General features: G+C 44.4%; 1 protein-coding gene across 1 annotated transcript in view; it reads right to left on the bottom strand.

Annotated features, from left to right (window-relative positions):
- The window catches only part of LOC118380070 (protein FAM13A), an 82,618-nt gene that overhangs the window by 47,468 nt on the left and 8,868 nt on the right, over window positions 1–26,282 (bottom strand). Inside the window, 6 exon segments of the mRNA XM_052464806.1 lie at window positions 2,107–2,193; window positions 3,343–3,474; window positions 7,152–7,353; window positions 13,324–13,501; window positions 21,449–21,658; window positions 25,412–25,622. Of these exon segments, the coding sequence (XP_052320766.1) occupies window positions 2,107–2,193; window positions 3,343–3,474; window positions 7,152–7,353; window positions 13,324–13,501; window positions 21,449–21,658; window positions 25,412–25,622 (1,020 nt within the window).

Below are 26,282 nucleotides of genomic sequence, written 5' to 3'. Positions count from 1 at the left end.
ACTGCATCAACATTAAATGAAAGGTAAATTCCCTTTATTTTCCATCAACATGAAACTAAAGGGGAGTTCCCACCATTTTAAATGCCCTTGAATTCTTATATTTACGGTTATCATTTGAATTACAATTGATATTAACACGTTTGTTTTATCCAGGGCCATATTATTTCAAAGGTCAACTGGCGTTCTAACATTTCCTGGAACGCTATCAAAGCTAACTTCCCTGAAATGGCTCAAAATCTAATGAACAGACAAAAAAAACCAACGTGTGTGTCAACAACAATATTACCAAGGAGCAACAACAATGTAGTACGCTACATTAGATCCTGCTAGCGATGCTAAATATGAGCCTAATGCACAGGCTCAGTGATTTTACAGACTCATTAATGCACAGGCTCAGTGATTTTAGACTCATTTAACATGACATTTTAGTCATTTAGCAGATGCTCTTATACAGAGCAACTTACAGTAGTGCATACATTTATCCTTCTTTCATACTGGTCCCCCGTGGGAATCGAACCCACTACCCTGGCGTTGCAAGTGCCATGCTCTACCAACTGAGCAACATGGGTCCTGGGGACTCTGCAGGGATACCACAACAAAAAAGGTCCCTCATCAGCAATAACTTGTCTTATTTGTCATCACACCATGCTACGCCAAACCCATTGTTCGCTCAATCAGCATTTCTCAATCTCTCCTCTGGCTTCTGTCTGGATATTAAAGAATATCCTATGGGCTAACTCTGCTCATTATTTTATGGCCTTAGACAAATAATACATTCAGCTAGTGTATGTAGGTCTATGAGTCACAACAATAGAATTTAATTCCATTCCAGGGTTACAACTTTATGAAATATCTAAGAACGGAAGTCGGTTGGTGGCTATTCGGCTGTCTGCATCACAATGCCACAGGGAGGGCAGGAAGGGCATATAGTCTGCATAGCTCCTGTGTGTCATTGTGAATTAGCTTGATTGTTGTTGTGTTGTGGCTCGTCTGGCTTCCTCTCACTGATTTCCCTTATCAAATCAAGTCATGTGAGCGAGTGGCTTGATCAGAGCCATCACTATCAGAAGCCCAAGACCAGGGCCGGCTCCAGGCATAAGCGTTCGCTTAGGGGCCCGACCTTTAAAAAAATTAGTCGGGGTCTCAACTTACTGTTGAGAGTTAGAATACACAAGGTGCAAGTTTGACATTTGGTTGTGGATCAGCAGTTTCTCTCTTGTTTTGTCAGTCACTGACAGTCACTCAATCAGCTAACAATTTTTAGATTGTTAAATTAGTCTAGTCAGTTATCTAAACTTGTAGTAATCATGGCTGAATACCGACCGGGCACGCAGAGCCCCCATTGATTTTGTTAGTCACTCTCACACACATCACAAGTCATGGCAAAATGATTACAACTGCAGATCACTTGCTTTACAACTGCAACATTTCTCTACACCCCATGGCAAAATGAGTAGGAAATGTACTTTGAAATGTACTTTAAAATGCACGTTTTTCTTTCCACCGTCAGGAAGGGGCCCACTAAAATGCCTTGCCCACAACTGACCCTTGATGGGTATAATACAAAGCAGGATCAATGAGTTAACTTGCCTAAGTATTCTGAAATAACCAAAAACACATATTTAAGTTGAACTTTCTAAATGCACCAGAAAATAATTGTTATTTCTGTTTGTTTATCAAAGTCATCAAACTGTGCATGTGCATAACGCGCATACAGATGTGTGTGTGAGTGTGTGTGTTTAGGGGAGATGCAAATACAGCCACAACATTGACAACATTAGGTAGTTTGTGGCATCAGAGCCCGTATCCACAAAGCCTCTTAGAGTAGGAGGGCTGATCTAGGATCAGTTTGGCCTTTTAGCTCATAATGAATAAGACTATATGGACAGATGGGACTGACCCTTGATCAGCAATCCTACTCTGAACCAGAAATAACCCACCATATATCAGATATAATCGATAACACATGTCTGTACTGCCATGGTTACGGTGCAATTATAAGGATTGGATGTCTATTTTAGGATAGTGCAATCTTAAGGCAATCAAATAACCATTGTTAATGTTTTTCAGAGAGTTCAAGTCAATATTTGAATGTATTCACTGTACCTTCTGTTTCCTTGGAGTTATGATTGGATTGTCATTGGATAGTTCTTTTGATGACTTCGTGTCATCTGGTGGACTGCTGGATGCAGCCTGGAAACAGAGGAATGACAAAGTACATATCATAGAACTCATATAACATGATGTATTTTTCTGTCAATAACTTACGATCATTTATGCATCAAGTCACATCCCAGCGCATGTGACTGACAGGGCATTTTCATAGATGGGCTACTAACAATATAACTATGGGTTGGGATTAGCCCAGTCAAATGCAATGGGACTTTGTGAATATAGGATGATTGCTGCAATAAACAGCTATGAGTGATCACTGTGTATCAGTCATTTCAACACATTGGATACCATATCTGTAGTATTCTCACGCGTTGACCTTGGAGTAGCATGTATCACAGCTGATATCACTATCAAAATATGATGCAGGGACTTGCACATGCATTTACAGGTGTGACGAAATCTGTTTATTTTTACGTTTTAAAACCATGTCAAATTGATTATGTCATGTGACCACATTGTTGGTATTCAAAGTACCATGTTGGGGATTTCTTAGTTAAAAGTACTCTGTAAGGGGAATTCTACACTGTTGGGGAATTCTAAGAGTCGTAGTTCATGCAGGTTAACACCGAGAATCCTACATGTGTACATTGGGCATAGGGAGACAGCCTGCATTCTCATCCTGACACAAACACATACCTAAACCAGTGGAGGCTGCTGAGGGGAGGACGTCTCATAATAATGACTGGAACGGAGCCAATGGAATGGCATCAAACATTCCACTTATTTCGCTCCAGCCATTACCACCAGCCCGTCCTCCCCAATTAAGGTGCCACCAACCTCCTGTAACCTAAGCATTGTGTTCCATGGCAGGGACACACACACAAACTAAAACATATATATATGTATATATATGCCATTTAGCAGACGCTTTTATCCAAAGCGACTTACAGTCATGTGTGCATACATTCTACGTATGGGTGGTCCCGGGAATCGAACCCACTACCCTGGCGTTACAAGCGCCATGCTCTACCAACTGTGCTACAGAAACAAGTATGCACTGGGCAGGCAGCACGTACCCCTCGTACAGATACCTAAACATTGTGTTCCATGGAAGGGACACACACACAAACTAAAACAAGTATGCACTAGGCAGGCAACACGTACACCTCGTACAGATACCTAAACATTGTGTTCCATGGCAGGGACACACAAAACACACACACACACCTTTTTCTTTCCGGGAACTGGAATAGGTGTCTTTTTTGGTGTCTTTTGGGTGTACGTGGGAGTGACTGGTGTGGTTCCGAGTGTTTTCGGTGACTCAGTATCTGTCCTATTCACCGGGGTCTCCTTGGCCTCCTGGGAAAAAGACAACAAAAGTTTCACACACAATCCACTTATTGACCACTATAGAGCGGCAGGTCCAGAGGAGCAGCATGAGTTACTGTAGACTTTTATTCCTTTTGTTATTGAAGGTACACCATTGCCTCATCTAATGGTGTGAAATATCATGCCAGCTATACATTCCAGAACAGATTTTAGAATAACATCTCTGTTGGGGTCAAGGGTAGGAATTGGAGAGTGAAAATCATATGACAATGTAAAAATGTCTGACTTAAATTCCCAATGATTTTGCAGTGGTGAGTTCCCAGAGTGATTCTCATAGCAGTGTATGTTCTACCTCCCTCACAACAGTGTGTTCTACCTCCCTCACAACAGTGTGTTCTACCTCCCTCACAACAGTGTGTTCTACCTCCCTCACAACAGTGTGTTCTACCTCCCTCACAACAGTGTGTTCTACCTCCCTCACAACAGTGTGTTCTACCTCCCTCACAACAGTGTGTTCTACCTCCCTCACAACAGTGTGTTCTACCTCCCTCACAACAGTGTCCAGAACAAGTGAGACAGGTAAATTGTGCTGTGTTGTCTGACCCTGACCCCTAACCCAAACCACTCCACTCAAACACCCCCATGATCAACTCACACCCCCCTCTTTCTTACAGTAAGAGGACAGGAGCACCTGTATCCATGGCTATGTGCAGAGAAAAGCAATGAGGGGCATGTGGGAGGTCAATGGTCAAAAAGCAGCCTCAGGAGGTGTAGCCCTGCGTGTAAGGAGATCCCAATAGGAGCTAGTCAGGCGGAGGGATATCCCATAAGTCAGCAGCCAACTGGGGTCTCGGGTGTTGTGAGGCCCCTAAGGCCCCTGGCTGCTACAGACATTTACAGCACTGGACAGAACTAGAGATATCTTCACGTGAGGTCACCACACACACACGCAACATGCAAAGATAAATACACTCAGCACTTCCTTTGATGGCTGACTGACCAAATTACCACTTTGTCCTTTATGTAGAAAGTGATTGAGAATCTAAAAATGGAACTCATGATAAAGTGCTATTTCATGGAATTTAGTTATGTTTGACACATACTCTTAAAATAAAGCATTTATGAAGTCATGTACAGTATGTCTGGGGTAACAGTGTTAGTCGAGTAACCAGACCCTTGTACAGTACCAGTCAAAAGTTTGGACACCTACTCATTGAAGGGTTTTTATTTTTACTATTTTCTACATTGTAGAATAATAGTGAAGACATCACAACTATTAAATAACACATATGGAATCGCATAGTAACAAAAAAGTGTTAAACAAATACACATATATTATATTTGAGAATCTTCAAAGTAGCCACCCTTTGCCTTGATAACAGTGTTGCATTCTCTCAACCAGCTTCATAAGGTGTATTTCAATTGGTTGGGTTGTGTAAAAGTTATTTTGTGGAATTTCTTTCCTTTTTTTTGTGTGTTTTTTTACCAATTTTTTTCTCCCCAATTTCGTGGTATCCAATTGTTTTTAGTAGCTATTATCTTGTCTCATCGCTACAACTCCCGTACGGGCTCGGGAGAGACGAAGGTTGAAAGTCATGCGTCCTCCCATACACAACCCCATCCAACCCGGAAGCCAGCCGCACCAATGTGTCAGAGGAAACACTGTGCACCTGACAACCTTGGTTAGCGCGCACTGCGCCCGGCCCGCCACAGGAGTCGCTGGTGCATGATGAGACAAGGATATCCCTACCGGCCAAGCCCTCCCTAACCCGGACGACGCTAGGCCAATTGTGCATCGCCCCGGTCGCGACAGAGCCTGGGAGTGAACCCAGAGTCTCTGGTGGCACAGCTGGCGCTGCAGTTGAGCGCCCTTAACCACTGCGCCACCCGGGAGAGAATTTCTTTCCTTCTTAATGCGTTTGAGCCAGTCAGTTGTGTTGTGACAAGTTAGGGGTGGTGTACAGAAGATAGCCCTAATTGGTAAAAGACCAAGTCCATATTATGGCAAGAACAGCTCAAATAAGCAAAGAGAAACAAGTGGCGCAGTGGTCATCATTACTTTAAGACATGAAGGTCAGTCAATCAGGAACATTTCTAGAATTTGAATGTTTCTTCAAGTGCAGTCGCAAAAACCATCAAGCGCTATGATGAAACTGGCTCTCATGAGGACCGCCACAGGAAAGGAAGACCGAGTTACCTCTGCTGCAGAGGAACAGTTCATTAAAGTTAACAGCACCTCAGATTGCAGCCCAAATAAATGCTTCAGAGTTCAAGTAACAGACACATCTCAACATCAACTGTTCAGCGGAGTCTGCGTTAATCAGGCCTTCATGGTCAAATTTCTGCAAAGAAACCACTACTAAAGGACACCAATAAGAAAAAGAGACTTGCTTGGGCCAAGAAACACGAGCAAGGGACATTAGAGCAAGAGACATTAGACCGCTGGAAATCTGTCCTTTGGTATGAGTCCAAATTGGAGATTTTTAGTTCCAACCTCCTTGATTTGGTGAGACACAGAGTAGGTGAACGGTTGGTCTCCACATGTGTGGTTCCCACCGTGAAGAATGGAGGAGGTGTGATGGTGTGGGGGTGCTCTGCTGGTGACACTGTCTGTGATTTATTTAGAATTCAAGGCACACTTAACCAGCACGGCTACCACAGCATTCTGCAGTGATACGCCATCACATCTGGTTTGACCTGGCCTCCACAATCAACCGACCTCAACCCAATTGAGATGGTTTGGGATGAGTTGGACTGCAGAGTGAAGGAAATCAAATGCTCAGCTACGCGAAGCCAAAAAGTGCTCAGCATATGTGGGAACTCCTTCAAGACTGTTGGAAAAGCATTCCAGATGAAACTGGTTGAGAGAATGCCAAGAGTGTGCAAAGCTGTCATCAAGGCAAAGGATGGCTACTTTGAAGAATCTAAAATATATTTTGATTTGTTTAACACTTTCTTTGGTTACTTCGTGATTCATGTGTTATTTCATAGTTTTCATGTCTTCACTATTATTCTACAATGTAGAAAATAGTAAAAATAAAGAAAAACCCTTGAATGAGTAGGTGTGTCCAAACCTTTGACTGGTACTGTAGTTAAAACAGCATTAGGGGTATACTGTAACAGGTCAAACTCGCCAGCGACCTTTTCTACACTGACCAATATTGGCCCTTTCTGACACTAAGGGCACATGCCCAAGTCAGGATGACAATTGGGAAATAATTATATTTTTAAATCCTTAAAGTTTTGTGAAAATTCAACCAAAAATAATGGATTCTTAAAGCAGGCAGGTAAATAAATATATTTTATAGCTTGATGCATCTTCTTGTGCCTGTATGTGTATTCCCATTATATATGATTTTCTTCTCCTCAACTCTCTCTTCTCCTCAAGCGCTTGAGACACATCAAAGGGTAGTCTAGACCCATTAAATATGGACCGATAGCAAGAACAGGACATCAAAACAAAGATGTTCCCTTGGAAGAGTCGTGACTGAGATTGCGTCAAGCCAAATCAATTCAAAGATGGGTATAACATCACTCGCAGGCAAACAAAATGTACCCCCCAAATAAATTCCGAAATGGAACCCTATGCCCTACATAGTAAACTACTTTTGATCAGAGCCCACATAGGGAATAGACAGGGAAGACCAAACCAGCCCAGATCAGTATGAACATTTGTATAAAATACATGTAAAATACCAGTAACTCACTTTAACAATGATGATGTTAGAGGGTAGAGATTCCTGTATGTATTCTCCTCTGTCTCCATCTCTATTGAAGACACAGTGCTCTTCTTTATGGTCGTCATCTTGGTGGTTGTTGTTGAATATGCTGCTGTAGTTCTGGATCAGCTTTGCCATGATCTTATTACAGATGTTCTGCTCCTGGATCCCATCGAACCCAGAGGACACACTGGTGACAGAGACAGACAGAGAAGATTAGAGATGGCATATAATGATACAAATTGTCACTATCATAAGTACAATATTGTAGCAACATTGACAAAAGGATTGGAACTCTTGGGGTGGTAGTTTATCCAGAGACAAGAGGAAGCAAGACGCCCCACTCACTGTAGACGAGACCCAGATATTATTGCATTGGTTTCTAGGGGAGAGACGCCCAGTTAAGTAGACCGGAACTGACCGTTATTTTCCAATGGTAAACGACCTGAATACAGGTGGTCCTGTAGCTCAGTTGGTAGAGCATGGCGCTTGTAACGCCAGGGTAGTGGGTTTGATCCCTGGGACCACCCATACGTAGAATGTATGCACACATGACTGTAAGTCGCTTTGGATAAAAGCGTCTGCTAAATGGCATATATTATTATTATTATTTATCCACCATCTTTAGTTTAGCTACAGTGCCTTGCACTTTGGTGTTTTTCCTATTTTGTTGCATTACAATCTGTAATTTAAATAGATTTTTATTTGGGATTTCATGTAATGGACATACACAAAATAGTTCAAATTCATGAAGAGAAATGAAAAAAATAACTTGTTTCAAAGAAATGACAAAAAATGCACCACTTTCCTGTTTTACATGCATATGTATTCACCACCTTTGCTATGAAGCCCCTAAATAAGATCTGGTGCAACCAATTACCTCCAGAAGTCACATAATTAATTAAATAAAGTCCACCTGTGTGCAATCTAAGTGTCACACGATCTGTCACATGATCTCAGTATATATGCACGCCTGTTCGTAAAGGCCCCAGAGTCTTTCAGACCAAGGGGCTCTCCAAACAGGTCAGGGACAAAGTTGTGGAGAAGTACAGATCAGGGTTGTGTTGTAAAAAAATATCAGAAACTTTGAACATCCTACAGGGCACCATTAAATCCAATCTAAAAAAAGGAAAGAATATGACACCACAACAAACCTACCAAGAAAGGGCCGTCCACCTAAACTCACAGACCAGGCAAGCAGGGTATTAATCAGAGAGGCAACAACGAGACCAAAGATAACCCTGAAGGAGCTGCAAAGCTCCACAGCGGAGATTGGAGTATCTGTCCATAGGACCACTTTAAGCCATAAACTCCACAGACCTGGGCTTTACGGAAGAGTGGCCAGAAAATAAGTCATTGCTTAAAGAAAAAAAAGCAAACATGTTTGGTGTTCACAAAAAGGCATGTGGGAGACTCCCCAAACATATGGAAGATGGTACTCTATTTTAATTCCAGGTTGTAAGGCAACAAAATAAAAATGCCAAGGGGAGTGAATACTTTCACAAGCCACTGTAGGTGTTTGATTGACAGACATAGGGTCACAGGGTACTTATCATTCAAGCCCCACCCCCTATTTGCTGCAATACAACTTCCCTGCCATGACAAAGGGCATCAAAAGCTACAATACATAATTTCTGCAGGTGCCGTTTGACACAAAACAAGGTCAACAAGGACAACATGGTTCAAGGAAAACACAAGCACCACAACAGCTTTCACATCATAGCACAATAACACAACAGTCCATCGACAAAGTGCTTATCTACAGCCCTTATCTACAGCTCTTACGGCGGATAACATGATGCCACATCATTAAATAGAAGACAGTAATATTATAGTGGATCTCGATGTGTAGGGCACAGGAGGTTGGTGCCACCTTAATTGGGGAGGAAGTGCTCGTGGTAATCGGAATCGGGCGGAATGGTTTCACATCAAACATATGGAAACCAGGTTTTACTCCGTACCATTAATTCCATTCCAGCCATTAAAATGAGCCCGTCCTGCTATAGCTCCTCCCACCAGCCTCCTCTGGAGTAGGGCACATTGCAGTACCATGTCAGGCCAAGTCAGGACAATCCAGTAGCACTTGATACCAGATCATGTCACTGAGTTCTTCCTGAACAGCTGTTTGACATGCCTACATGGCCTGGGCTCTGGGCCTAATTATACCCCTCTCTGATTGGTTGATGGAGGGAACAAACTGAGGACATGGTGTACAGTCTAAGGCCCCAGCTGAGGTATGTCACTTCCACAGGAGGCTGGTGGGAGGAGCTATAGGAGGACTGGTTCATTGTAATACCTGGAATATAACCAATGGAATAGAATCAAACACATCAAACATATGTAAACCTCCGTTACATTTATTCCATTCCAGCCATTACAATGAGCCCGTCATCCTATAGCTCCTCCCACCAGCCTCCTCTGGTCACTTCCTGGTCCTGTTACTGTACCATAGAGTTCGATAGAGGCACAGTTGCCACAAAACCTATTTTAGTGGACAGCACCATTGTGGACGTAATAATGGCAAAGATAGGGTGCGTGCCCTCTTTCCAACTCTATGTCCTGTACAGACCCTGCAGTGATAGTGAGACGATGTGCCATCAGAGACGGATTCCCTGGCACAGACACCAGGGGTTATTATAAGATATGGTTGCCAATCAGGTGGGCAAGAAAGCGGGCAGGGGTGGAACATAGTGCCCTCGATCACGGCGCAAGCCAAATGGGATGGGACTGTGAGAACAGGAGACAGAACACTTTGGTCTGTGTGTCTTCAGACACCGTTTATAAGCAATGCGGTCAGGAAGGCATGGGCCAAGGACATGGATGACTGGGAACGCCCACTAATAACGATGCACGACAGATTGGACAGAGAGGGCAGTAGAGTCTTTAAGGTGTGTGATACGTATCAGACCACTTAAAGTCTTACCACCGACTCACGGAAATCGGATTGATCCAACAATATTGTTAATGTTGACTTTTTTTGTTTAACTTCTGTGTTAGAAAGTCTGACTTCAAATAATATTCACCAAGCACCTCTGAAACCCTGTCAGTGGAATTTACAGGCAGGGATGAGTTTCCTTTTAATTCCACTCAAGTAGTGCCAGTACCACTCAAAGGGATGCCGGTAGAAGTGGAAGAGAGTGTGAACTGTAAAGGAGAAATGTATGAGCCCTCTCTGAGTGCACGTGGTGAGGTTTCTATCACCACAACATTAATGGCATGTTAAGCCTACAGCCCTCCATGTTGGTTAGAGATGGAGTGTATGTGTGTGTGTGGACGTGTTTAACTATTCTTGTGGGGACCAGAAGACCCAACAAGAATAGTAAACAAACAAACATTTGACCAAATGGAGACATTTTGTTGGTCCAAACAAGGTCAAATGCAATTTTTAGGGGGTTTAGGGTTAAGGTTAGAATTTGTGTTAGGGTTAGAATTAGTTTCAGGGTTAGGTTAAGGGTACGGTTTAGGGAAAATTGGATTATGAATGGGACTGAATAATGTGTCCCCACAAGGTTAGTTGTACAAGAATGTGTGTATAGACAGAAGGTGGAGGAGGGAGATAGAGAGATGATTGAGAGACAGAGGATGAGCCAGGAAAGTGTGCAACAGCGTGTGCCTAAGCTCTCTCCCTTTCTCCCACCTACTCTTTCACATGGCAACACAGGTTTAGAATAGGACAACGTTGATGGAAACACAAAACATCAATCAATCAACCTGATTCCAACTATTTAGGCAAGTCAGCCAAGAAGTCCCGGTACATAGAGATAGCTACTGTATGTGTGTGTGTTATTCAAAGACTGTTATAGACAGGCAGGCAGGCCATAAGAGCCTGATCTCCACACACACACACACACACACACACACACACACACACACACACACACACACACACACACACACACACACACACACACACACACACACACACACACACACACACACACACACACACACACACACACACACACACACACACACCCCTCAGGCGGGATAACGATATGCTCCAAGAATAAATCAACATCCAAGCAGGTTTTAATATGCTTGTTAAGGAACGTTCTACCCTTTAAAACAGCAGGTGGTAAATAGCAAGGGATCAAACAATGTTGTTGGAGTGGAGACGTGAGGAAGTCAGGACAACTCATTGGAGGTTGCTGGAGTTCTCAGGACCCGTTCTGTTATATCTTCTTATTTTATACAGGTGTGTTTTGTCTTATAGAACAATTATTATATGGAACAATTTAACATGAATCAATCATGAATCAAACTATGAACTGACTATTTACACCTTAGAGACTATTTGCACAGACTCTCCACACAGCCAACCCTAACACACAAGCACAGCACTACTGTTCTATAATATACTATTTAGTCAACTGCGCAACCAGCACATTATCCACTTTATATGGTAAATACAGTCATACTTGACATAGCACATACATGATCTATTCTGTATATCCTATTGAGTACATACCAGGATATTACTATGTGGACCCCAGGAAGAGTAGCTGCTGATTGGCAGGAACTAATGGGGATCCAAATAAAATACAAAACGACTATTCTATAAAAAAAAATGATTATTGATTATAAACTGGGTGGTTCGAGCCCTGAATGCTGATTGGCTGACAGCCATGGTATATTTAAGCAATAAGGCACGAGGGGGTGTGTTATATGGCCAATGTTCACGTCTAAGGGTTGTTCTTAGGCACGACGTATTGCGGAGTGCCCGGATACAGCCCTTAGCCGTGGTATATCGGCCATATAGCACAAACTGTTGAGGTGCCTTATTGCTATTATAAACTGGTTACCAGCGTAATTAGAGCAGTAAATATATGATCTGATATACCACGGCTGTCAGCCAATCAGCATTCAGGGCTCAAACCACCCAGTTTATAACAGACCGTACCCACCACGGGTATGACGAAACATTTATTTTTACTGCTCTAATTACGTTGGTAACTAAGGGCTGTATCCAGGCACTCTGCATTACATCGCGCTTAAGAACAGTGGTTATCCGTGGTATATTGGCTATATACCACACCCCCTCGGGCCTTATTGCTTAATTATAGTACTGGAATGTTGAGGTAGCTAGCACACGACCATTTCACTGCACCTTTTATACCTGCTGTACAAACTGTGTACGTGACAAATAACATTTGATTTGATGTTGAACCGTTTATGTGTATCTTTTTAAAACGATATAGCACTAACGCTCTGTCAAACCATTTTCCTCCATAACATCATGCATGACTCGTAAAACATTTACCATAAACTGGCTTTTACAAGGCCTCAGACATAATGACAGTCACCTGCCATTTAGACCCACCCATCTGTCTTATTAAACCCATGACCAACTAACACCCATCCCCAAATCCCATGAACATGTAATAAAACACACTGGAAGACACTGGACCAACATGGCAACCTAAGTGTGTTATGCCACTAACTCACTGACCCACTAACACCAATCCCAGAGACGGGCTGAAAAACTTACTGGAAGACATTGGACCAACATGGCAACCTAAGTGTGTTATGCCACTAACTCACTGACCCACTAACACCAATCCCAGAGACGGGCTGAAAAACTTACTGGAAGACATTGGACCAACATGGCAACCTAAGTGTGTTATGCCACTAACTCACTGATCCACTAACACCAATCCCAGAGACGGGCTGAAAAACTTACTGGAAGACATTGGACCAACATGGCAACCTAAGTGTGTTATGCCACTAACTCACTGACCCACTAACACCAATCCCAGAGACGGGCTGAAAAACTTACTGGAAGACATTGGACCAACATGGCAACCTAAGTGTGTTATGCCACTAACTCACTGACCCACTAACACCAATCCCAGAGACGGGCTGAAAAACTTACTGGAAGACATTGGACCAACATGGCAACCTAAGTGTGTTATGCCACTAACTCACTGACCCACTAACACCAATCCCAGAGATGGGCTGAAAAACTTACTGGAAGACATTGGACCAACATGGCAACCTAAGTGTGTTATGCCACTAACTCACTGACCCACTAACACCAATCCCAGAGACGGGCTGAAAAACTTACTGGAAGACATTGGACCAACATGGCAACCTAAGTGTGTTATGCCACTAACTCACTGACCCACTAACACCAATCCCAGAGACGGGCTGAAAAACTTACTGGAAGACATTGGGGCCGAAGACAGTTGCCAGATTGAGAGCAGTCATAAGGTTCTCCCTGTGGCGCTGGTCCACCTGGGTGAGGAAGAGACAGAGGTACTGTAGGAGGCTGTAGTGGACATCTGGCAACTGGTGGAGTAAGACCCTCAGGTCTGAGCAGAAACCCTCCTCACTGGACTCTGGAGGGAAATACACAGGAAGACCCATTTAAAAACTAGTTCACTCTGGGGAAAATAAAGCTGTTCTGTTCAATTCATGGCGGCAGGTAATTTAGCATTGTAACTGAAAGGTCGCTGGTTTGAATCGCAGAGCCAAGTAGGGGGAAAATCTGCTAATGTGCCATTGAACAAGGCACTTAACCCCAATTGCCCCTGTTAATTGCTCTGAATAAGAGCGACTGCTGACTCAGGTAATTGTATTCTATTCTAGACATTATAGGAGATGGGAAAGACTGTGTTGTGCTTTGGTTGAACAGCTGCACACCTAGAAGGAAACCACAAACATGTAGAAACAACATTTTCAACAATTAAAAGATTGGAAGGCATTTTGAGAGTACTGGACTTTGAAGCGATGGCTCCACTTTGTTGATGAGAAGGAGAAAATACGATTATTAACCCAGATACCAATGTTTTTTAATAATACCTTAGCTCACATGACCTACTTTATAATCTGTAAATAATAATTAGTCTATCATGACTGACAAAACAAGTACACACACAATCTTTGGTTTTGGGTTCTGAGAGTCGTGGCCTTTCGGCTTAAGGTCAAGTGTGTCCAATTGAAAATAAGCCTACTAACACCCTAGACATTGATATTTTGAAAGAGAATGACGCACACACCTGCTCTAAATGTATAATCTATGACCACGATGCTGGTAATGCCTTAGCATCAATACCTTAGCCGAGTGGCGCAGCGGACTAAGGCACTGCATCTCAGTGCTAGAGGCGTCACTACAGACCCTGGTTCAATTACAGGATGTATCACAAACGGCCGTGATTGTCCCATAGGGTGGCGCACAATTGGCCCAGCACCGCCCGGGCTAGGGTTTGGCCGGGGTAGGCTGTCATTGTAAATAAGAATTTGTTCTTAACTGACTTGCCTAGTTAAATAAAGGTAAAATAAAACATTCAAATTAAAAAGGCAGTGAAAACATAATGATGCCAGTCAGGATTCATATTGGGGTCAGGGGTGGATACAGGGACATACCTACTGGTCTTGAATAAGGCGTGCGCGCGCGTGTGTGTGTGTGTACACAGCAGGAGGGAATCAGGAGCTCTGAGAGCACTCACAGCTGTTGCATGTCTGGTGAGGTGAAGTTCAGAGTGTGTGTGTGTGTGTACGCTCCCTTGTGTGCATGTGAGTGTGTGTGTGTGTGTGGGGAGAGGTGAAGTGGGATCAGATGGAGACGTCAGCCCTTCACTAATGCCAAGACCACCCAGACACAGGCTTGTTCCTGGGTATTATATGACCATAGAGTTACTCAGTTGATCCACTGTCATTTTCTACCACACAACAAAATAGACTGACCCTAATCTCAGACTAGTGACCGCTATCACTAACATGTCACTATTGGTGTCTATGATAGTGACCACTTCGCATATTTCCCTTCATTTCTCCAAGGTAAGACATATCATCAGTAACCAGATAAACAATATCAAAGAATTGCGGCCTGACAAAGAGAGGAAGCTTGAGATTGAGGCTAAATAGTGAATATTGACCAACCATAAACTGAATATTCACAATAAAATTCATCACAATCCAGAATATTGTAATTGCTTTATCGTTGCCATGGCAGTCATGTAGCAGAAAAGTCCCTCACGTGGCAAACCTGTCACATGCGGTCGCGTCGAACATTGCAATCTGCTAATGGGTGACATTACCTGCCAGGGCAGTAAAATGTCAGCCAACCCACACTGGGTTTTTAGATGGGTTTCCTGGCACCCATGATGCATAATCTGTGGCCATTCCAACAACACACATGACACACACAGAGAGCGGGAACATTCAGATCACCCTCCACCTCTCTGGGGGGCATAAAATAGATCCTGTCCAAATGTTTTCCATCTTTCTGTCGTATCTATCGTTCTATCATTCCGATGGGGATGCATATTTTGGCCATTGTATCTACCCCATCTTTTTGTCATCCATTGTTTTGTCATTAAATACCAAGATGGCATAGCAGTCAGGCGTCTTTTGTCCTCGTCTTGTCCCGTGTGTGTATATATATATATATATATTTACATCTTTCTTCGCATATCTTTTATATATTTTATTTCCCAAAAACTCAACTTCAAAACAATCTCCTGCAACCCGCCTCACCAATTTAAAAAAAAAGAAGTATTATTTACCTCAAATCTGAAATCCACAATAGAAGCTAGCCAGAAGCTAGCCAGTTTACTGGCTAACGTTAGTATTCAGCTAACCACGGTTTGTGGTCATCAGCTATCCTTTAGCTCGAAAATCTATCGCCAGTTTTGTACAACGCGACTCAGACCAGAACATACAGGACCTATTTTTCTCTCCATATCCCCAGATTTCAACCGCAAGCTCTAGACATTTACACCTGGAACTCGCAGCTAGATAGCTGCTATCCGTGTGACTATTGGCTTACGTCGATCCCGGAGCAAACATCAATTATTCCAGAGCTAGCCAGCTGAAGAGTTCAATCAGCCACTCCTGGGCTACAATCACCTATCCGGACCCGTTTTACTGCCGATGCGGAGACCCACCGGGCCTTCACGACTGGACTACCGATGTTATCTGCCCGAGGGAGTTATGCAACTGGCCCCTCTGTCATGACGTTACCCGCTAATCGTTAGCTGTCTTATCAGCTGCTATCTGAATAGGTCTATCAGACAATTTTTCTTGGGTCACTATAACTAGATCTATTTTGCCATTTGGATTGATTCCCTCTACCACACGGAACCCCACTAATCTACCGACAGGAAACGCACGAGGTGGCTAAAAACAGACCTCCAACCTATGCTAGCTTGCTACCGATGGCCCGGCTAGCTGTCTGAATCTCCCGTTACCCCAATCAACCTCACTACTCACTGGACCCTTATGATCACTTGACTAAACATGCCTCTCCTTAATGTCAATATGCCTTGTCCATTGCTGTTCTGGTTAGTGTTTATTGGCTTATTTCACTGTAGAGCCTCTAGCCCTGCTCATTATACCTTATCGAACATTTCAGTTCCACCACCCACACATGCGATGACATCACCTGGTTTCAATGATGTTTCTAGAGACAATATCTCTCTCATCATCACTCAATACCTAGGTTTACCTCCACTGTATTCACATCCTACCATACCTTTGTCTGTACATTATACCTTGAAGCTATTTTATCGCCTCCAGAAACCTTTTACTCTCTGTCCCGGATGTTCTAGAAGACCAATTCTCATAGTTTTTAGCCGTACCCTTATTCTACTCCTCATCTGGTGATGTAGAGGTGAATCCAGGCCCTGCAGTGCCTAGCTCCACTCCTATTCCCCAGGCGCTCTCTTTTGATGACTTGTATAACCGTAATAGCCTTGGTTTCATGCATGTTAACATTAGAAGCCTCCTCCCTAAGTTTGTTTTATTCACTGCTTTAGCACACTATGCCAACCCGTATGTTCTAGCCGTGTCTGAATCCTGGCTTAAGGAAGACCACCAAAAATTCTGAAATCTCCATCCCTAACAACAACATTTTCAGACAAGATAGAATGGCCATAGTTGGCGGTGTTGCAATCTAATCTACTACAAAGATAGCCTGCAGAGTTCTGTCCTACTATCCAGGTCTGTACCCAAACAATTTGAACTTCTACTTTTAAAAATCCACCTCTCTAAAAACAAGTCTCTCACTGTTGCCGCCTGCTATAGACCACCCTCTGCCCCCAGCTGTGCTCTGGACACCATATGTGAACTGATTGCCCCCCAACTATCTTCAGAGCTCGTGCTGCTAGGCAACCTAAACTGGAACATGCTTAACATCCCAGCCATCCTACAATCTAAGCTTGAAGCCCTCAATCTCACACAAATTATCAATGAACCTACCAGGTACCACCCCAAAGCCGTAAACACGGGCACCCTCATAGATATCATCCTAACCAACTTGCCCTCCAAACACACCTCTGCTGTTTTAAACCAAGATCTCAGCGATCACTGCCTGCATCTGTAATGGGTCAGCGGTCAAATGACCTCCACTCATCACTGTCAAACGCTCCCTGAAACACTTCAGCGAGCAGGCCTTTCTAATCGACCTGGCCGGGGTATCCTGGAAGGATATTGATCTCATCCCGTCAGTTTTTTAAAATGCCTAAGCATGCCCCATTCAAGAAATTTAGAACCAGGAACACATATAGCCCTTGGTTCTCCCCAGACCTGACTGCCCTTAACCAACACAAAAACATCCTATGGCATTGTGCATTAGCATCGAACAGCCCCCGTGATATGCAACTTTTCAGGGAAGCTAGAAACCAATATACAGGCAGTTAGAAAATCCAAGACTAGCTTTTTCAAGCAGAAATTTGATTCCTGCAACACAAACTCAAAAAGCTCTGGGACACTGTAAAGTCCATGAAGAATAAGAAAACCTCCTCCCAGTTGCCCACTGCACTGAGGATAGGAAACACTGTCACCACCGATAAATCCACTATAATTGAGAATTTCAATAAGCATTTTTCTACGGCTGGCCATGCTTTCCACCTGGCTACCCCTACCCCGGTCAACAGCACTGCACCCCCCACATCAATTCGCCCAAGCCTTCCCCATTTCTCCTTCTCCCAAATCCAGTCAGCTCATGTTCTGAAAGAGCTGCAAAATCTGGACCCCTACAAATCAGCCAGGCTAGACAATCTGGACCCTTTCTTTCTAAAATTATCTGCAGAAATGGTTGCAACCCCTATTACTATGAAATGGTTGCAACCCCTATGCCTGTTCATACTCTCTTTCGTGTCATCTGAGATTCCCAAAGATTGGAAAGCAGCTGCTACAGACCTATATCTAAATCTATCCTACCCTGCCTTTCTAAGGTCCTTGAAAGCCAAGTCAACAAACAGATTACCTACCATTTCGAATCCCACCATACCTTCTCCTCTATGCAATCTGGTTTCAGAGCTTGTCATGCGTGCACCTCAGCTACGCTCAAGGTCCTAAACGATATCTTAACCGCCATTGATAAGAAACAATACTGTGCAGCCGTATTCATTGACCTGGCCAAGGCTTTGGACTCTGTCAATCACCACATCCTCATCGGCAGACTCGATAGCCTTGGTTTCTCAAATGATTGCCTCGCCTGGTTCACCAACTACTTCTCTAAGAGTTCAGTGTGTCAAATCGGAGGGCCTGTTGTCCGGGCCTCAGGCAGTCTATGGGGTGCCACAGGGTTCAATTCTTGGACCGACTCTTCTCTGTATACATCAATGATGTCGCTCTTGCTGCTGGTGAGTCTCTGATCCACCTCTACGCAGACGACACCATTCTGTATACTTCTGGCCCTTCTTTGGACACTGTGTTAACAACCCTCCAGTCGAGCTTCAATGCCATACAACTCTCCTTCCGTGGCCTCCAATTGCTCTTAAATACAAGTAAAACTAAATGCATGCTCTTCAACCGATCACTGCCTGACCCTGCCCACCCGTGCAAGATCACTACTCTGGATGGTTCTGACTTAGTATATGTGGACAACTACAAATACCTAGGTGTCTGGTTAGAATGTAAACTCTCCTTCCAGATTCACATCAAACATCTCCAATCCAAAGTTAAATCTAGAATTGGCTTCCTATTTCGCAACAAAGCATCCTTCACTCATGCTGCCAAACATACCCTCGTAAAACTGACCATCCTACCGATCCTCGACTTTGGCGATGTCATATACAAAATAGCCTCCAATACCCTACTCAATAAATTGGATGCAGTCTATCACAGTGCCATCCGTTTTGTCACCAAAGCCCCATATACTACCCACCACTGCGACCCGTACGCTCTCGTTGGCTGGCCCTCGATTCATACTCGTCGCCAAACCCACTGGCTCCAGGTCATCTACAAGACCCTGCTAGGTAAACTCCCCCCTGATCTCAGCTCGCTGGTCACCATAGCAGCACCCACCTGTAGCACGCGCTCCAGCAGGTATATCTCTCTGGTCACCCCCAAAACCAATTCTTCCTTTGGCCGCCTCTCCTTCCAGTTCTCTGCTGCCAATGACTGGAACGAACTACATAACTATCTGAAACTGGAAACACATCTCCCTCACTAGCGTTAAGCACCAGCTTTCAGAGCAGCTCACAGAGTACTGCACCTGTACATAACCCATCTATAATTTAGCCCAAACAACTACCTCTCCCCCTACTGTTATTTATTTATTTATTTAGCACCCCATTATTTCTCTCTCCACTTTGCACATTCTTCCACTGCAAATCTACCATTCCAGTGTTTTACTTGTTATATTGTATTTACTTCGCCACCATGGCCTTTTTTTTGCCTTATCTCACCTAATATGCTCACATTGTATATATGCTTATTTTTCTACTGTATTATTGACTGTATGTTTGTTTTACTCCATGTGTAACTCTGTGTTGTTGTATGTGTCGAACTGCTTTACTTTATCTTGGCCAAGTTGCAATTTTAAATAAGAACTTGTTCTCAACTTGCCTACCTGGTTAAATAAAGGTGAGATCAAATAAAAAATGTAATGGTCACGCCCTGACCTTTGAGATCCTTTTTATTCTCTATTTGGTTAGGTCAGGGTGTGACTAGGGTGGGCAATCTATGTTTTATATTTCTTTGTTGGCTGGGTATGGTTCCCAATCAGAGGCAGCTGTCTATCATTGTCTCTGATTGGGGATCATACTTAGGCAGCATTGCTTCTTCATTGACTTGTACCCAGCCAGGCCCACACTCTCTTAATGCATCCTCTGGCACCAAGCCATGACAAATATTCCTATTCATCCAAAACGTTTATAATATACACTCTCTGTCATCTCTGACAACCACAAGTCACTTTGAACCAAAACACAGTCTAAGCCCCAAATGGCACCCTATTCCCTATATAGTGCACTACTTTTGACCAGAGCAATTAGACCAAAACAGAGATTACATCAAAATGAGTGCACTACATATGGAATATGGAACTGGTTGGAACAATTTGGAACAGGGACTAGATTCCCTTCCTTCATCCAGCTTGAACTAGATCATCATGGAGGTGAGTTAAGACCAGAGTAAGGCCAGTACAGTCTGTGACGGGCATGGGACTGGCTTGACCTTATATGGACTTATAATATACACTAAGGACTGAGGAGTCTGAAGAAGGACTCTGAGCTGAAGCCAATGCATCCCCTGTCTCTCTGCCTTTCCACTGCCTGAGTCAGTGAATGTCTGTCAGTCTGTCTCTCTGCCTTTAAACTGCCTGAGTCAGTGTCTGTCTGTCTGTCTGTCTGTCTGTCTGTCTCTCTCTCTGCCTTTAAACTGCCTGAGTCAGTCAGTCAGTCAGTCTGTCTGTCTGTCTGTCTGTGACATACAGTCCCTTTGTGTTAAAGGTAAACTCCTGTCTCCTGCACAGTGTAAGGGCCAGCCAGTGACCCATGCAGACAAGTAAACATAGCCTGTTTTCAGCGAAGTCAGAACCGTGATCTAGATACGTAGAACACTGGCGAAGAGCTGCAGGATTTATAGGTGGGATTGGGAAATGGTTTAGGGCGAGTGCCAACTTGTATTCTTAGCTGTAGATTGTTCTGATAGTATCTCTGTAGAAGAACGATAACACTGATTACACTGGTGTGGTATGTAGTATCTGGTAACGATGGAAGCACCGCTTGAGCATGATTATGCTGCTTAATGATAATGACTATGTGTCATTACCGTTCACTTGTGACCTCGACACCATTGTTAAGGGAATGATCACTGATGTGAGAATGGGAATACAGTACATGGTATGATAGTCATATGACTAGAGAAGTGGGCTTTCACAATTCTAATGTTGTGAATGGAGACAGTCATGGTCAAAGACCCTAAAGAAGAGCACTGTTGACAGACTATGGTCAAATCGGTCATCATTATCTGACAATTATGCCCCAAAGGACAAGTTCCTTCACAGTTTAAAGACACACGCACATTGTATTATTCCAAACAGTAACATTTCTCACCCTGGTGCTGCTTTATAAGGGCAGGCTGTACGGTGGAGTCTACCAGGCCTTCTGGCAGGTCCCTGAGGTACTGTTTGAACAAGCTGGCCACTGTACACACATCCGCCTCAACCAGGAAGTCCACGTCCTCACCATTCTCCAGCCGCTGTTTCAGCCCCTCCACCGCCCGTACATTACCGTTGACCCTGAACAGACCCTCATGATGAAGAGCTGGGGATGGAGAGAAGAGAGAGGGGCGAGATGGAGGGATGTGGAGGATGGGAAATGATGGCAGGTGGAGAGAGGGGTAGAGAAGCACAGTGAAAGGTGACGAGGGACAGGGATGGCGAGAGTAAAGTAAGAGGGGGAATGTGGAAGGAATAGAAAAGAAGATGCAAACAGATAGAATGCATGAGAAGACAAGATGGAGAGGTTGGGGGAGTAACCAGTCAAAGGAGAGGTTGGGGGAGTAACCAGTCAAAGGAGAGGTTGGGGGAGTAACCAGTCAAAGGAGAGGTTGGGGGAGTAACCAGTCAAAGGAGAGGTTGGGGGAGTAACCAGTCAAAGGAGAGGTTGGGGGAGTAACCAGACAAAGGAGAGGTTGGGGGAGAAACCAGACAAAGGAGAGGTTGGGGGAGAAACCAGACAAAGGAGAGGTTGGGGGAGAAACCAGACAAAGGAGAGGTTGGGGGAGTAACCAGACAAAGGAGAGGTTGGGGGAGAAACCAGACAAAAGATTGGTTGGGGGAGTAACCAGACAAAGGAGAGGTTGGGGGAGAAACCAGACAAAGGAGAGGTTGGGGGAGTAACCAGACAAAGGAGAGGTTGGGGGAGTAACCAGACAAAGGAGAGGTTGGGGGAGAAACCAGACAAAGGAGAGGTTGGGGGAGAAACCAGACAAAAGATTGGTTGGGGGAGTAACCAGACAAAGGACAGGTTGGGGGAGTACCCAGACAAAGGAGAGGTTGGGGGATAAACCAGACAAAGGAGAGGTTGGGGGATAAACCAGACAAAGGAGAGGTTGGGGGATAAACCAGACAAAGGAGAGGTTGGGGGAGTAACCAGACAAAGGAGAGGTTGGGGGAGTAACCAGACAAAGGAGAGGTTGGGGGATAAACCAGACAAAGGAGAGGTTGGGGGATAAACCAGACAAAGGAGAGGTTGGGGGATAAACCAGACAAAGGAGAGGTTGGGGGAGTAACCAGACAAAGGAGAGGTTGGGGGATAAACCAGACAAAGGAGAGGTTGGGGGATAAACCAGACAAAGGAGAGGTTGGGGAGTAACCAGACAAAGGAGAGGTTGGGGGATAAACCAGACAAAGGAGAGGTTGGGGGATAAACCAGACAAAGGAGAGGTTGGGGGATAAACCAGACAAAGGAGAGGTTGGGGGATAAACCAGACAAAGGAGAGGTTGGGGGATAAACCAGACAAAGGAGAGGTTGGGGGATAAACCAGACAAAGGAGAGGTTGGGGGATAAACCAGACAAAGGAGAGGTTGGGGGAGTACCCAGACAAAGGAGAGGTTGGGGGAGTACCCAGACAAAGGAGAGGTTGGGGGAGTACCCAGACAAAGGAGAGGTTGGGGGAGTAACCAGACAAAGGAGAGGTTGGGGGATAAACCAGACAAAGGAGAGGTTGGGGGATAAACCAGACAAAGGAGAGGTTGGGGGAGTACCCAGACAAAGGAGAGGTTGGGGGAGTACCCAGACAAAGGAGAGGTTGGGGGAGTAACCAGACAAAGGAGAGGTTGGGGGATAAACCAGACAAAGGAGAGGTTGGGGGATAAACCAGACAAAGGAGAGGTTGGGGGATAAACCAGACAAAGGAGAGGTTGGGGGAGTACCCAGACAAAGGAGAGGTTGGGGGAGTACCCAGACAAAGGAGATGTTGGGGAGGAGAACAAGAGAGGGACAGTCAATCTCTTCTACTGATGGCAGAATGTTTGTTTTATGTTTCTTGGACACCTAATTAAGACATTACTCTCCCCCGGGGCTCTCCAACCCTGTTCCTGGAGCGCTATCCTCCTGTAGGTTTTCACTCCAACCCTGTTCCTGGAGCGCTATCCTCCTGTAGGTTTTCACTCCAACCCTAGTTGTAACTCACCTGATTCAGTTTATCAAAAACCTACAGGATGCAGTATCTCTTCAGGAACAGGGTTGGAGATCCCTGCTCTCCCCCATGGTAAACAGTGTGCACACTATATCCAGTAACATAACACAACCATACCACTCCCAGATATTGACAGGGAGTGGAACCTTTCATGGTCAACTTGGAGAGTCTCTCTGTATCACTGAACATTGCTGCACACACACTGGTGACAAAGGGTCAAGTTGATGCGTGACAATAATGAATGCATTAATTTGGTGGGTGCTTATATTTGTCCTATTTCACAAATGTACAAGTGTGTTTTATATGCATGTGTGAATTAGAAATGCCTTTTTTTTTTTTGCATATCCCAGCTCCCCCTGAGACACCCTCGGAGAGGGGGGTCACAGCTAGGGTCAACCATTATCAACAGTGACCCTGGAGCAAGTAGGGTTATGTGCCTTGCTCCTCACATCAGATGTTTCACCTTGTCGGCGCTAGGATTTGAACTAGTGACCTTTCGGTTACTGGGCGAACGCGCTAGCCGCGAGGCTACCTGCCGCTGCAGCCATGTGAGTTATACTTTATTAAATTGGACAGCAGTTTCTGGAATTACACGGCATTAAGCGTTGCTCTGCTGTTGTTGTGAACAGTCTACAGGGCCACATGCAGTTGTCTAACGTTTCAGACAGAAATGCCATGACGTGATTCCTTATTCTACATGTCAGAAAGGCATTTTTGCTGTACATACTGTAGCATATTTTTCTGAACGTTCCAAAACGTTGCACATCCTACCGAATGCTACCAGACCTGTGGGCTGCAATGGCAACACTGCAGAGAACAAATCCTTTAAACCAGAGATTGAAATGAAATTAAGAAACGCTCGTTACAGGCACATTTACTATTACGTAACTAAAACTGTCAAATGTAAAAATAAAAAACAAAAAATAAAAAAAATACCCTCTGTCTTTATCCAAAAAACATGTGCTCCTGTCTCCCTCCTATTTCCTAATCACAACGATGCGTAACCTGAATAGTCTGATTATTCAACCACACCCACAAATAAAGAACTATGTGCAAGGCCCAATGTATGATGTGGGTGTGCTGAGTTTGTGAGGGCGTCATGTGGTCATGAAGAGGACATCCTACTGCTGTATCATAGAACTACGCTGACCTCTAGTGGGGACACAAGGGAATTACTACTAGAAGGGCTAAATAGACCATTTGATATCAAGATGAGAGTACAGAACAAACCAAGGATAAGTCTATCAATGTGGTTTTACACAACACAAAGCCTACAGTTGGCAGTCTAATAAGTAATGACATGGTATTTTCATAATAGAAAGATAAATAAATAATGAGGTGTTAGAAATGATTATATGAGTCTTGTGGCAAAGGTACAGTGGATGTTAAAATGTAACACATGATTTTGCATTGAGATGACTTATACAAAGCGTAACTAGCCAGTGAACACAGTGACTTTGGACTGAGGGCCAACACTATCATTGTTAACCTTGTGTTGTCTTGACAGCAATCAGGTGGATTATTGACTCAATGCCAGAGAAAGATAGCTGTGGTCATAGATACAGTATAAAGCAGAGTTCTATATCTACGGATGTGGCTATCACAGTAGCAGCTATCACTCCCGTCTATTTACAGTGGATTTCAAGTTGATCAAATCTAGGAAATCAAGTCAGAAAAAAACTGATCGTATTAACTTGTTTGTTAATAATAACAAGTTAGTCTCGCTAACAAAATCGAGCCATCCCTCCAACTACTTCAGAATCAAAATGGGTGCAGAATGACCATTAGAAAATGACTGTGTATAGAAACATTAAAGACCGTCCTATCCCCACATCTGCTCTCACCCCCCTTGACCCCCAACCTCCTCAGCTCACCATGTTCTCGGAGGAACTCTACCATGCTCCGCACCACCAGGGGCACGCCATCCTTCACGAGGCCCAGTTCCCTGAGCTCCAGCAGGGACACGCCGAACAGCCTACCGCCCCTGGCCTCCACTCCTCGTGGTCCCCTGGAGGTCCCCCTCAGCATGGGCAACTGGACCATCTTCTTCATGTCTTGCTTGATCTGTACCGCAGCCTTGTTGTGCTGGAGATAGGAACACAGCAGAGAGCAGCAGTCAGCAACGGGTACTACTGGTACTGTGGGCACTGCCATGTCCGGCACCTCCATATGGGCTGGGGATGCCCTCTTCTGCCTTGGCACGGGCACAGAGTCAGTTAGTGTGTGGAAGGGATGGAGGGACCCTTTGGAAAGGGCCACACACACACAAGCCGACACACAGAGAAGTTGGGAAAGAGTTAGTGTTGGGAGAAGGGGAGGGGTTTGGGCTGTGTACCGGTTGCTACGACAAGGCTTTGGTTACCATGCACACCTGTGGCTGAGGGGAGGGGTGAAGACCGAGGCAAGCAGTGAGTGAGAAGAGAGCTGGTATGCACACACAAACACACGCACACAAATACACACATACATACATACACACACACACACACACACACACACACACACACACACACACACACACACACACACACACACACACACACACACACACACTGAAGTGGACTGCAAGCTGGGCTTGACAGCTTGGGATATATTGATAGAAAGGAAAGAGGCTGGAAATTCATCTGTTGTCAAGAGTCTGTTTACTTTCTACATTATACATGTAGAGCTTGCATTAAGTCATAGGGTAAACCATAGAAACAGAATTCATTCTGTGGGGTTCTATGGGGTCAACACTCCCTGACT

The sequence above is a fragment of the Oncorhynchus keta genome, chromosome 16 (assembly GCF_023373465.1).
Source record: "Oncorhynchus keta strain PuntledgeMale-10-30-2019 chromosome 16, Oket_V2, whole genome shotgun sequence".
NCBI classification, from domain to species: domain Eukaryota; kingdom Metazoa; phylum Chordata; class Actinopteri; order Salmoniformes; family Salmonidae; genus Oncorhynchus; species Oncorhynchus keta.
This window is presented reverse-complemented; position numbering and strand designations above follow the sequence as displayed.